At 35.8% G+C, this 14,091-nt stretch overlaps 1 protein-coding gene across 1 annotated transcript in view; it reads right to left on the bottom strand.

Annotated features, from left to right (window-relative positions):
• Window positions 1-12,412, bottom strand: part of LOC138326092 (tetraspanin-18B-like) — a 70,305-nt gene extending 57,893 nt beyond the window's left edge. Inside the window, exons 1-2 of the mRNA XM_069272232.1 lie at window positions 11,835-12,412; window positions 6,317-6,403 (exon numbers count right to left, since the gene is read on the bottom strand). Coding sequence (XP_069128333.1) covers window positions 6,317-6,403; window positions 11,835-11,867 — 120 coding nt within the window. The 5' untranslated portion in view covers window positions 11,868-12,412. The remainder of the gene's footprint in view (window positions 1-6,316; window positions 6,404-11,834) is intronic.
• Between the last annotated feature and the right edge of the window lie 1,679 nt (window positions 12,413-14,091).

Here is a 14,091-nt window from a genome sequence, read left to right as displayed (position 1 = left end):
TTCTCTTGCTTTAGAACATTCTGGGGGTCCGTGAGAATGGAGTTTATAACCATCTTATAATCTAAATTGTGTAGAATGCTCGCAACTAGAGATGATTTTGTTCTCTTTTGTCTGGTAAGATAAACGCAAGGAAACATACACATGTACCTTAAATAGATTTATTACGTTCATTTAAAATAAAATTGCTTGAATCAGATATAAGGTCTTCTATATGATGAATGATTATATGTGTTATGCTTAACTTCGTCGTGGGGTCACTTCTATATCAGTTTTATATACAGATACATTAGCATAGAGGTCAGCATCGTAACCAGACATTCCACAGGGAATATTACAATCCTGTTTCCGGTACAATGGTGTATTACGGGACAAAAACATACACCAAACTGGTATTTATGGAATACATTATCTTAACAAATATTTGTTTAATATCCACTTATATCAGGATAACCAGTAGTTAGTTTAATGGCGTTAATAACGCTACTGTTTGCACTGCCACTTCCGCTAAAGCTACTGACCGCTTCTCAATGATTTTCTATTAAGATGACAACAATTAACGTTTTCTGCTAAACGTAAATTATCTACTTATCATTGTTTACATGACAATATCAAATAACAAAACATCAGACACGTTGTGTTAGTGTTATTTTGGACTGAAGATTCCATAGAAATGATTTTGATTTTACTTTGAATTTATTTTGGCCTTTTATTTCGGATTATTAATATACTAGCTTTAAACCGTTTTTACCTCATTACAACAACAAAGTCTAAAGACAACCTTTAACACCATCCAGATCAGAGTCGCCATATATAGCACGTCCAGTTACAGTTTATCCTGTGGTGCACAGATGGCTAAAGCATCTTCAAGTGTTGTCATCAGTTTAACAGGCCATTAAGCATTTTCATATGAGCTGTTTTCATGGCGTGATATTTATTTGTCTTGTTTAGTAAAACAATACTACGATCAGCCCTCATCTGATAATCTCAGTACATGTAGGGATATTATCATTATTGGGACTGATATTGACGATCAGCCCTCATCTGATAATCTCAGTACATGGATATTCTCAGTACATGTAGGGATATTATCATTATTGGGACTGATATTGACGATCAGCCCTCATCTGATAATCTCAGTACATGGATATTCTCAGTACATGTAGGGATATTATCATTATTGGGACTGATATTGACGATCAGCCCTCATCTGATAATCTCAGTACATGGATATTCTCAGTACATGTAGGGATATTATCATTATTGGGACTGATATTGACGATCAGCCCTCATTTGATAATCTCAGTACATGGATATTCTCAGTACATGTAGGGATATTATCATTATTGGGACTGATATTGACGATCAGCCCTCATCTGATAATCTCAGTACATGTAGGGATATTGTCATTATTGGGACTGATATTGACGATCAGCCCTCATCTGATAATCTCAGTACATGTAGGGATATTATCATTATTGGGACTGATATTTACGATCAGCCCTCATCTGATAATCTCAGTACATGGATATTCTCAGTACACGTAGGGATATTATCATTATTGGGACTGATATTGACGATCAGCCCTCATCTGATAATCTCAGTACATGGATATTCTCAGTACACGTAGGGATATTATCATTATTGGGACTGATATTGACGATCAGCCCTCATCTGATAACCTCAGTACATGGATATTCTCAGTACACGTAGGGATATTATCATTATTGGGACTGATATTGACGATCAGCCCTCATCTGAAAATCTCAGTACATGGATATTCTCAGTACATGTAGGGATATTATCATTATTAGGACTGATATTGACGATCAGCCCTCATCTGAAAATCTCAGTACATGGATATTCTCAGTACATGTAGGGATATTGTCATTATTGGGACTGATATTGACGATCAGCCCTCATCTGATAATCTCAGTACATGTAGGGATATTATCATTATTGGGACTGATATTGACGATCAGCCCTCATCTGATAATCTCAGTACATGTAGGGATATTGTCATTATTGGGACTGATATTGACGATTCAGAACTTTTAAAAAGACATCGCAAAGGTAAAGCGTTTTAGAGAGGCAATTAAGACATACTTAAATTTTGCAGTGATGAAAAATAGCTCTACCTTTGTAGTGTTCATTAAAAACAGCACTTGTTCATCTCTAAAATAGATTATCATAGAGCTGAATGGTACTGTAGGAGCCACCATATCAGGTGAATGGCTGAACAGAGTCCATATGTAGATGTAATTGATCTAAATAGACTGTTATTGTTGAAGTTTCACTCTTGGGTCATGTGTCAGGACACCACTCTCCACATTAGAGTACGTAGTTACTCTTTCAGGAGTTGGTAGTTTTATTGTCCAGGGTCTGCATTCCTGGCATAAAGGGTCATTTATTTGGAACATTTGTATTTTTCCAGTTTAATAACCCCTGACTTATGCTGATCTTCATATCTTTGTCAGTCTGTGGGTTGGATTTCTCTAAACAATACTGTTATATGTTTGTTACTGTGTGGGTTGGATTTCTCTAAACAATACTGTTATATCTTTGTCACTGTGTGGGTTAGATTTCTCTAAACAATACTGTTATATCTTTGTCACTGTGTGGGTTAGATTTCTCTAAACAATACTATTACAGATAACCATCACGCAGAGTAGCAAATAAACATCTCCGGCCTCACCCACCTATATTATCAATAACTGAGCTTTTGAAGTTATTGATGACAGGGCATGCTTTAATTAAAACCTGTAACTGAAGCTGCTGATGTTATCTCAGATCTGCCATTGTATTCGGCTTTGCTGGGTCCAGCTCCACTTTTGTTCTGTGTTTTCTCCAATCACAGTAAAATATTTTAAAACTTCTGCTTTTATTTCTAAGTCGATAAAACCTAGAAGTTTAAACTTAACAAATATAAGATAAAACTAAAGGCGAGTAATTATGATCTAGAGAAAAAGAGTACAACAATACAACATGGTAACAATAATCACACATTTTGAAATTTCAAGATATGTTTTAGAAAACTGACATTTTGATAAACAGTGATGAATGTATAAGGAAGCTTCATATTTAAAGAAATGATAAAACCGTGGTTTAATGTGTGAACAGATTCAGGTACAACATGGTGGTCGTTTTACATAAGATACTTCACCATATACATTTAATCCAGAGCTACCAGTCTTAAGCTATTTCACCATATACATTTAATCCAGAGCTACCAGTCTTAAGCTATTTCACCATATACATTTAATCCAGAGCTACCAGTCTTAAGCTATTTCACCATATACATTTAATCCAGAGCTACCAGTCTTAAGATATTTCATCATATACATCTAATGCTGAATTATCATTGGAATCGATACAGCACTGGAGTTACCCTTACAAATTGTATTTCAATCTTCATCTAGTGTCAAATCTTACTGGTAAATTATTATTCAGGTGGGAAAACTGGTTGCGGTCGCATACATTTTATAAGTTTAATGATTTGAAAAAGAGATCAGGTCAGATGAATGCATTTGAAATGATATAAACTGAGACTTGACTGTGTGTTCATCAATAGCATCCTGATAAATGTCGGGATAATTGCTACCTAGATAGTTGGGTGTAGTCACTGAAGGCTGTTGTACTAGCGGTAACAAGAATATCGAACCTCTCTTCAATAATGCCCTAAGTCTCGATGTGAACTGACAATTTGAAAAATGTGCTGAATCCCAAGGGGTCAATTCTGACAAAATTCTGTCGTAATCTTATTTCGCGTGAATACCAACTGTCGATCATGTGTACCAAGAACACTGCGTACGACAAATATGAAGTGTTTCTGATGGCGTGATAGTCCTCGATACGTCACGACCTCCCCAGAACGTTCACTTCTCGTGCAATTACTGGTGTTTTATCTAAATCACATTTAATAAAAATTAATTGCCAATTACGGCGCGTTTCGTTCCGAGAAGCCATAGCTCAGCCTCGATGATAATTTGATAGTGTGTGTGTTGTTCCTTGCCTAGTTGTGCCTGTTTCGGTCATTCAATATGAACAGCGACGAAGTATCATTGTCATGTTGTCTATTACGTTTTTCTATACCATTTTCAAAAATTGAATTTTCAATAATTTAACGAAGGCGTAAATGTAGAAACAATGTTTTCCGTCCCAGCGCTGTCAAACAGATAGCACATTGTGTTTTTTATTGTAAATAAATCGAATTGTACCAATTCTATTGCTTTTTCCACTGTTACAAAATGCCAATATATATATGTTAACCAATTACTTGATCCACCTTAATTAAATCTCGGCCAATGAAACATAGACCACGGTACATTGGCGTGTATCTCTGTGCCCGAGCTATCCAAGTCGTACGCCAGTTACATGCATATCGCCTGTTCTATAGTATCTAATCACAGTTAATTTGACAATATACTACAATTTGACATGCAGAAAATTTAATAGCCACACCCGTGAGGAAACGATATCACTCTCGTTCGAATTAGAACGTGGCTATCACACATCCCACGGGGTAAACACTGCCATAGTAGGGTCCGATTGTGTAAGTTTGTGTGTGATTCGGCTGATGTATGTCGCTAAAACTCATTGTCAGGTTTCAGCTGGAAACCTTCCACTTCGCCATTATTATTAATAGTACCCGAAAATATGTGTTATGGTTGCAAATATTGGATAGTGTTGATGCTAACACGTCTTTAATTGATGTCTCTTGAATTATGACTTGGAATATGTATTAAGAAACGAAACCTATTTCCGGTTTCTCTTTACAGATATGTAATTTCCTGTATATTTAATAACTACTTCCGGTCTTGCCTCCGACATCTTGTTTTGAGTGAGACAAGATACACACTCGCAGAAAAAAAAAATCGTTTCTCAGTAAAACCCGTTGTAAGGATTGTGAGTTCGAAACTTCGAATGAGTGCATGACTTTCTATGGGAAGATTAGATTGTGAAAGAAAAGGTAGCACTATTCTGTCCATATTAAATTTAGAGTTACATGTACTCAAATTTGTCGACCTTCAAACAGGGGTCGTGCTCCGTTCTCTTCATAATTCAGATAATATTGTAAGTTATTATTATGGAAAACTAATGAAAACCCTAAAATAATGCCCTTATTATCCCTTTATTGCCATTAATTATGATATGTATTTCCATAACCATATATAACAATATACGGCCATCATACAAAACAAGCAATTATTGTTTAACGCTATGAGAACAAAATCTGCATTCATATACAGTACTCGTACATTATACATGTAGTCGTACATGTATGTAACATGTCCCCAGCTTTACTAAGCTTGTCCTTTACAATACACAGCCTTTAGAAGCGTGGGATTCTGTTGTCGGAGTCGCCTACATGTTCACTTTATCATAACTATGTTTGTTGTATGACTCGTTTAATAAGCGGAGATGTTCTCCGCCCCTTAGTATATATCTAGTTAAACCATAGCCATCGCCTATTTCAAGGAATACATTTAAAATTATGTTCGTAGAGGTTTTTTTTCGCGATTTCACGGGACATTGACTTGACATCATATTCAAGTATGTGGTTACTTTTTACATATTCAGATTAGAATTAGATTAGAATATATATAATCTGTCTTCAGTACGTCAAGGAATGAAGCAAATATGGTTTTCCAAATAAGACTGTCGAATCCCATGTTAGATTGCATGCATTCATTATCCATAAATGATATGTACGGGACTAATTTGGACAGAAATTCACGCTAGCTTTCTTTTCTATTGTCATTAAATATAAGCAGACTTGTCGCAACATTCCAGACATTTTGAATAACTGCTTTCATGTTACATAACAATACCGACCTGCCACAATGATAATGCTTGTCTCGTTTGTCATGTACAACAACAACTGTTTGGTGTTAGCGGCCCTACACGGGTTAGGGGAGAACGCACCGAGTGGCACATCTCTGGTGGTGGTAGGAGGGAACAGTAGGGGATTGGGAGTGTTAACATAGGGATGGGGTGAAGGGGCCAAATAGGGAGGCCGTTGTGGCGGTCAGATATAGGGAGGCTCCTGGTGGGTGTATAGAGGGTCAGATAGGGAGTCTCCAGGTGGGTGTATAGGGGGTCAGATAGCTTTAGGGAGGTTCAACTCAAGGTGGGGTGTTACGGGGGTTAGATAGGGAAACTCAGTAGTTATAGAGAGGTCCGAGGTGGGTAGTAGGGGCCACCAACAGGTGTAACAGTGAGACTCAGATAGTTATAGAGAGACCCCAGGTGGGTAGTAGGGGCCACCAACAGGTGTAACAGTGATCACTAACGTAATAAACCACAACAAATTACTTACCCACTGAGCATCCGGCTTCCTCGGTAAGGAGTTGCTTTCCTCGAAGTTATTGGCCATTGATCTATGATTACTTGGACTTGGATCACTCTGACAATACAAATAAAACACTCAATATATTTGATAACAATAGGAAATATCTGACAGATGACAATAGGAAATACCTGCCAGATGTATTGGTGGGATATGAAACAATCTAAGATTTCAAAAAATTCCTGTGACGTCGTCCATTGTGTACAACAGATGTATAGTTTCACTAACCAATGATGGTCAGTTGGATAGTTTACTTTATTATACCTCAAGTGAGAATCCTGCATTTTGATTGGTCGAGAGATATTTGGTATTTTACACTATCACACGGTAGGTAACATTAGCACAATAGGAAACAATAGACATGTTCGTAGCAACCCCCTAGCAACGGGTGATAGTGTATGTTTGACAGTGCAAAATATTAACCGCCCGAAAAATATGCGCACTCGTTTCTTTTATCGACGCCATCTTTGTTTTTTTGAAGCGACGCTTTAAAATTTATCTAGAGCAATTTAGTAATAGTTTTGCCAAGTTAGTCTATTTATCTATAAATTTTTTATTAAATTAAGGACGGAGCTTTCCGTTTACACCTTTTCACTTACCGTCCAGCGCTATATGTTGGTTTTTAAGAACCTGTCGGTGAATAGGTAAACGGAAGACATGCGATTTCAAGCGTCTTCGTGACGTTGCTTATGTTGTAAACAGACGACGGGACGAAACCAAAATTCTTTGAGATTTACAAAAACGTTAAGATTTTAACAAACGCAGGAAACAAGACAACATCAATGTTCACCAAATGCTTATTGTGAGTATTCTTTTTTTATAATGCAAAGGCACTGTCACCCTCTAATGCAGGTAGTAGGCCTATTCATATAATAGTTTACTATCCAACAGTATTACCGTTGGGTAGTCAATATCCAACAGTATTACCGTGGGATAGTCAATATCAAACAGTATTACCGTGGTATAGTCAATATCCAACAGTATTACCGTGGAATAGTCAATATCCAGCAGTATTACCGTGGGATAGTCAATACCCAACAGTATTACCATGGTATAGTCAATACCCAACAGTATTACCGTGGGATTGTCAATATCCAACGGTATTACCGTGGGATAGTCAATACCCAACAGTATTACCGTGGTATAGTCAATACCCAACAGTATTACCGTGGGATTGTCAATATCCAACAGTATTACCGTGGGATTGTCAATATCCAACGGTATTACCGTGGGATAGTCAATACCCAACAGTATTACCATGGTATAGTCAATTCCCAACAGTATTACCGTGGGATTGTCAATATTCAACGGTATTACCGTGGGATAGTCAATACCCAACAGTATTACCATGGTATAGTCAATACCCAACAGCATTACCGTGGGATTGTCAATATCCAACGGTATCGTAGGATAGTCAATATCAAACAGTATTACCGTGGGATAGTCAATATCAAACAGTATTACCGTGGGATAGTCAATACCCAACAGTATTACCGTGGGATAGTCAATATCCAACGGTATTACCGTGGGATAGTCAATATGCAAGAGTATTACCGTGTGATAGTCAATATCCAGCAGTATTACCGTGGGATAGTCAATATCTAACAGTATTACCATGGTATAGTCAATATCCAACGGTATTACCGTGGGATAGTCAATATCCAACAGTATTACAGTGGGGTCGTCAATATCCAACAGTTTTACCGTAGTATAGTCAATATCCAACAGTATTACCGTGGGATAGTCAATATCCAACAGTTTTACCGTGGGATAGTCAATATCTAACAGTATTACCGTGGGATAGTCAATATCCAACAGTATTACAGTGGGATACTCAATATCCAGCAGTATTACCGTGGGAAAGTCAATATCCAGCAGTATTACCGTGTGAAGTCATCACAGTGATAGTCAATATCCAGCAGTATTACCGTGGGATAGTCAATATCCAACAGTATTACCCTGGGATAGTCAATATCCAACAGTATTACCGTGGAATAGTCAATATCCAACAGTATTACCGTGTGATAGTCAATATCCAGCAGTATTACCGTGGGATAGTCAATATCCAACAGTATTACCGTGGGATAGTCAATATCCAAGAGTATTACCGTGGGGTAGTCAATATCCAAGAGTATTACCGTGTGATAGTCAATATCCAGCAGTATTACCATGGGATAGTCAATATCCAACAGTTCCATTCTGGAGATAAATTGGCATGATTTTTTAAGCATTGAGAACAAAAACCACTTTGAAACAAAGGATCATTTTACTGTGATAGAAATGTAAGTAGAATATACAATACTTGTACATGTACTTATAGATATTGCGTTAGAAAAAAAACAAAATTAACTTTTTAAAAAAATCAATTAATTAACAAATATTCCTTTGTCCCATAATTTTTTTTTAAAATCATTCTTCAAGCAGAATGAACACAATGAATCCAGATTTTAAATTCTTTTTAAAATTTCTTTTGTGTGTGCAGGACACCACACCTCTCCATTAGTGGGTTGGATCTAAAGGTGTCAAATCATATCCAATTTTACTTATCTTTTGCAACTCTTCTTTAAATGCGTGTTTAGTTCCCAATCATGAATTGGATTCCAAGAACACTTTTGCTTCCTTGGAATTTATAATTTCCTCATCATAAAATATCGATGTTAAATCTTCCTTTGATATCCACAAGAATATAATTCACAGAAACATTTTGGGATCGTTAACTAATGAGTGATTATCACAATAAACTGCATGTAAATCCATTCTGATGACCCTGTAATGTAACTGTGATAAGCCAAATGAAAAACTTTACCCGTATGTGTTTATAAGTTCTATATATATATTCAACTATCCAATGGTGGTTCAAAAGGGTGTGGATTTGTTTTTACTTTGGTTAAACCACTCGTTGGTGTAGAATGGGCCAGAGAAAACATCCTATGTCTAAGGGTCCTTTCTCTGGTCTATTCAACACCAAAGAGCGGTTTACCCATCAACCTCATTTCATTAGACAACACGACACCAACTGTGAAATAAGATATTTAGGCTAATTTCAGCAACTCCTTATCGGAATTTATATGTTACTTAGAAGGTTAATAAGATTGTCTATTAACACTGCACTCTTTTTTAAATGAAATATACGACACCGTCAAACATCATTACTGTATATTAACTTGTCAGTTACTTATTTATCATTAGGTTAATAAGTTTAAGTGTCATCCTCATTCCAAGTTAGCCATTGTAAAGTTATGATATCCTCAAGGTGTAGAATAAGATAATTTATTCTCATGGTCCAGTGGTTTCCTCCATTTAAAGGAAAATAATCGGAAACGATCATGACCTGAATGCTAATATTGATTTTTCTTATCCCGGTAAAGGTATAAGAGAGCTAAAAATAGACCTCATTACAGCTGGCACAGGTGAGATGTAGTCAACTGTGACGTCATCTTTATTCTAATTGACAAAGTACACCATATGGCAATAGACGGAGACACCAAGGACTCACTTAAAAATCCTTGCACCACACATAAGCATGACAAGTTTATTCTTTATAAACATTACAAGTTTATTAATTCTGTTGACATTTAAACATGTTTCACTTTTTACAATTTTAGTGTATTTCATTCAAATATCGCGAGGTTCTGTGAAACTAATATTATTGTAAACATACTAGATACATTAACTAGATAAAATCACACCATGATTTTTAATTCTAAAGAATTTTCACATTCAAAATTGATATATTTTCTTTATTTTTTCCTCACTCCTCCAATCGTTTTCTCTGCTACATGAATTTATAATACCTGAAATCCTGACAGCTGAGCAGTCCGCTTTAACTTTAAATGACAATAAAAATCGCGGACGGAGAATTTATACCTGTATCGGAACGTGTAATAAACCCCTCCTTAATGCCTTAACAATCGATTTAGGTTTGGGAGGATCAAACACTCCTGTAACATTCCACGTGATGACGGTCGTATGGGATTATCAAATATCATTTCCGTCCCGAGATTGCACAATATCATTTTTTCAAAAAGACAGCATTTTTATCATTTCTCTTATTTCAGTCCAGAAATGTCCCTGTACATGTTTAGCCTCAAGAGACATGGTTATATAATGACAGACGGGTGCTGAGAGGAGGGCGTATATTCTCATGGTGTAATACGATCTATACTATCCTATTCATCTCATTAATAAAACTAAATATATATATATATTTCTCGATTAAATACAACTAAAATGTAATCAACTTGGCAGTTTTGAAATGAATGAAATTGGTCTCAGAATTATGGAGGATGTAGGGTAACACATCAAAATGACTCTATTTTACTCATTCATAAACCGCTTACTTGTGTGCGTTATTTACACTCTTGTAGTCACGTCATGCTAGCCACACATGTAGACACACATGTACAATGTTCAACTGCCACTTGTACAAGTGTATCAACGCCTCATTAGATGGTAATTTGATCACGAGGGGCTGGTGTTTGTTAGGGCGCTGTACTAACAGTACAATGTCCATCCCCTAAAATATGGCCGACATGTTTTGTTTACAAAAATGACGTAAGAATGTTACGTTTTTTCCCACTGTGACATTGCTTTTATAAATCACATGTAAATTTAAAAACATCTTGTATGTATTATTACACATACAAAATAATATATTTATTATATAGGTATAGTACTTGTCAAGTTAAAATATATACGAACGTCTTTAATGAGCCCCCATATTGAAAACAAAGCAACTGAGAGCCCTTCTGTTCTGTATCAAGTCTCAACCTTTACATGTACTGGTTAAGATGTCAGCATGGTGTCAGACAAGACATTATTTACATTCGACATCAAAAAGATATTATTTACATTCGACGTCAAAAAGATATTATTTGCATTCGACGTCAAAAAGACATTATTTACATTCGACGTCAAAAAGATATTATTTACATTCGACATCAAAAAGATATTATTTACATTCGACATCAAAAAGATATTATTTACATTCGACGTCAAAAAGATATTAACATTCGACGTCAAAAAGATATTATTTGCATTCGACGTCAAAGACATTATTTACATTCGACGTCAAAAAATTTATTTACATTTGACGTCAAAAGGACATTATTTACATTCATTTTAAAATATAATAATGTCAAATTAGATAGGATATACATTATGTTAAGTTTAATATATAGACATTAGACAATTTCACATAATTAGGCCTAGAAATGCAGTTCAAAACAAATTAAAACTTTTATATTTGTTTATTTATCTTTTCATTACCCTTAAATTCGCACGAAAATTAACTGAAATACTAAAAGGAGAAATTATTATTACAAGTTGTGAAAATGTACATAAACAAGTTCCAATTTCTACACAGACGTCATACTTACCAAGTTATTGAAACCATATGTGGAATTCTAGACGTCCCATAGCTCGAGACCAGTAAGAAAACCTTGTGTCATAATATTATTAACAGAAATTTATGAATAAGTATACTCACTTCAATAAGTTCTGGCATTTTAGAAGGCTCCATATTAGTGGTGTGTTCAATGTGAACAGAAGTGGAGTACTGGGGTCCTGGGATACATTACTAGATATAATCCGGATACACAATTAGGATGTCGTCACAATTTATAGAAATTTCACAAGAAATGATCAGACAATTCACGCGCTGTTTTCACTCCCTAACCACTTGTTTTGCCACAAATAAATCCAAGCTTACTGAGTTCTGTATATTTATATCCAGAGGAAAACTTGTGACCACTCACGGCGTCCGACGTAAATAAAGGATAAACTTCACTTTCACTACTTTATCAATGGTCTAACCAACCACTGCAGCCGAGACGTGACCTGTTTAGGTTTAATCTCTTGCCTTCGTAGAGCCGTCCGCCTGTGGAGCTGAAACCTTGGGAGCTGACATATCAGATGTCGACTCCATGTGGACATGTGTTAGATCGGGCACTTGTAGACACATTCACAACAAACGACGAAAATTTCGATTTCCACACGTGTGTCCAAAACTTTACACGTGTCCAACGCATTTAAAGATCAACATTTAAGTTTTATTTCATAAGACATGCTAAACTCATGGAATGCACTGACGTGCTTTGTAGCATAAGATGACACAAGGTTAAGATCTCCAGAGTAACGATTTTTAAATCTCCACAACAAAGAAATCGAATATTCCGTTAGTTTGGGGAGTGTTGTCCCATTATGGGCCGCGTATCCCGGGTATCCTTTGTTAGGGCCCGATACTCCCCTATTCACTACCCAGATTCGATAACACAGCTCCTTGTTTGTTCAATGTCAGCACTGTAACCTTCTAACATCCGCTGTTTTCTAAAATATTTTTTCCCTAATACAATCATAAAACATTTTTAAACAGAGAAGTTTCGCACTTCCGGTACCTCAATGTTTGTATAAAGTTGAAGGTTTCAGCGTAGAAATTCACCACTCTGTTCAGCTGCTGAAATATAATTCGATAAAGTCGTTATTATACAAAGCGTCATCAAAATTGCCTCATATTATGTGTAAATTACAGAAAGGCCGCCGCTGCCGCCAGGTTTTACGACCAGCAGTACGATTGTAAACGTATGGTTAGCTTCCCAATAATTCTATATAAAATATGTCGGTAAGAATTCCTCGTTGTTACATTTCTATAATATATATCTCCGAAACAAACGCAGTTGCATTAATATGAATACATATACTAATATAATATAATTATAAAATTGAAATATCAATAACGCTGTGACGCCTAGAAGTTTTTTCGTTTTACCACGAAATGGGTGAAGCTGATAAGGCCTGGTACGCATGCTAATCTAGAAAATTACCTTCCGCTTGATATGCAACGACATTTTGTGTAAATTCACGGAAACCTACGTTATACCATGATATTTGGAATTAAACTGGAACCCAAATTGGTCATATTGTTGGCAAAACTCGTAAAGAATATAATATCCATTATAAAATGTTCATGTTGTTGTAGTTTTAATGAAAGGCCGATGATTGTAATGGGGAGCGATTTACTGATCTTTTTTCTAGCTAGTAATTGGGATGAAACCAAGAAACATTACCTGAATATCTATATTTGGAAAATTGCATTGTAATAATTATCTTTCAAAATGTAAAGTTGGTATTCAGGGTAGGATAAAACAGTTATAATTTGCATTTATATGTAAGACATTCAACTCATTTCTGCGTAAAATTATCATTGCTAGATCACACCGGCATATTTTCCGAACTTTATTTTCATAATAATGATTAAAAGAATGTGCGAGCGGCGTTGTTTTATATGGAATTGACGAGATGTTTGATCTACATGCAGCGATAAAGCTACCGTCGAGAGTTATGCCAATACCTAGAGTTAACGTATATATCAATTTCACTTTAACACATTAAAACATTAGCAACTGTGCTGCTGAAATTTAACAATCGTAAATAAGTGACACTTTTCTCATTTTCTTCTGAGTATTCTCCGATGTAATATTTCTATATTGTAAAACCCGAAAGTTGGCTGACATTTGACGGTGTAACCTATATCCAGTTAAAACTACATGATTTGGTTCATGATACTGTGTTTCTCAGCTGTTCTATACCAGATGTACCTTGTATGGAAAAGGTAATATAACATATATATTATTACACATAGATAATCACTTATTTCCTCTTGTTTGGTTAATTGCTCGAGTCTACTTTTGATAGAATAAATCACTTTTGTGTATATGGGACTAACCCCAACTAAACCACCTCCTGTA

This window comes from Argopecten irradians, chromosome 6, assembly GCF_041381155.1.
Source record: "Argopecten irradians isolate NY chromosome 6, Ai_NY, whole genome shotgun sequence".
NCBI lineage: Eukaryota > Metazoa > Mollusca > Bivalvia > Pectinida > Pectinidae > Argopecten > Argopecten irradians.
Note: the sequence above shows the minus strand (reverse complement) of the source record. Positions and strands in the feature narration are given on the sequence as shown.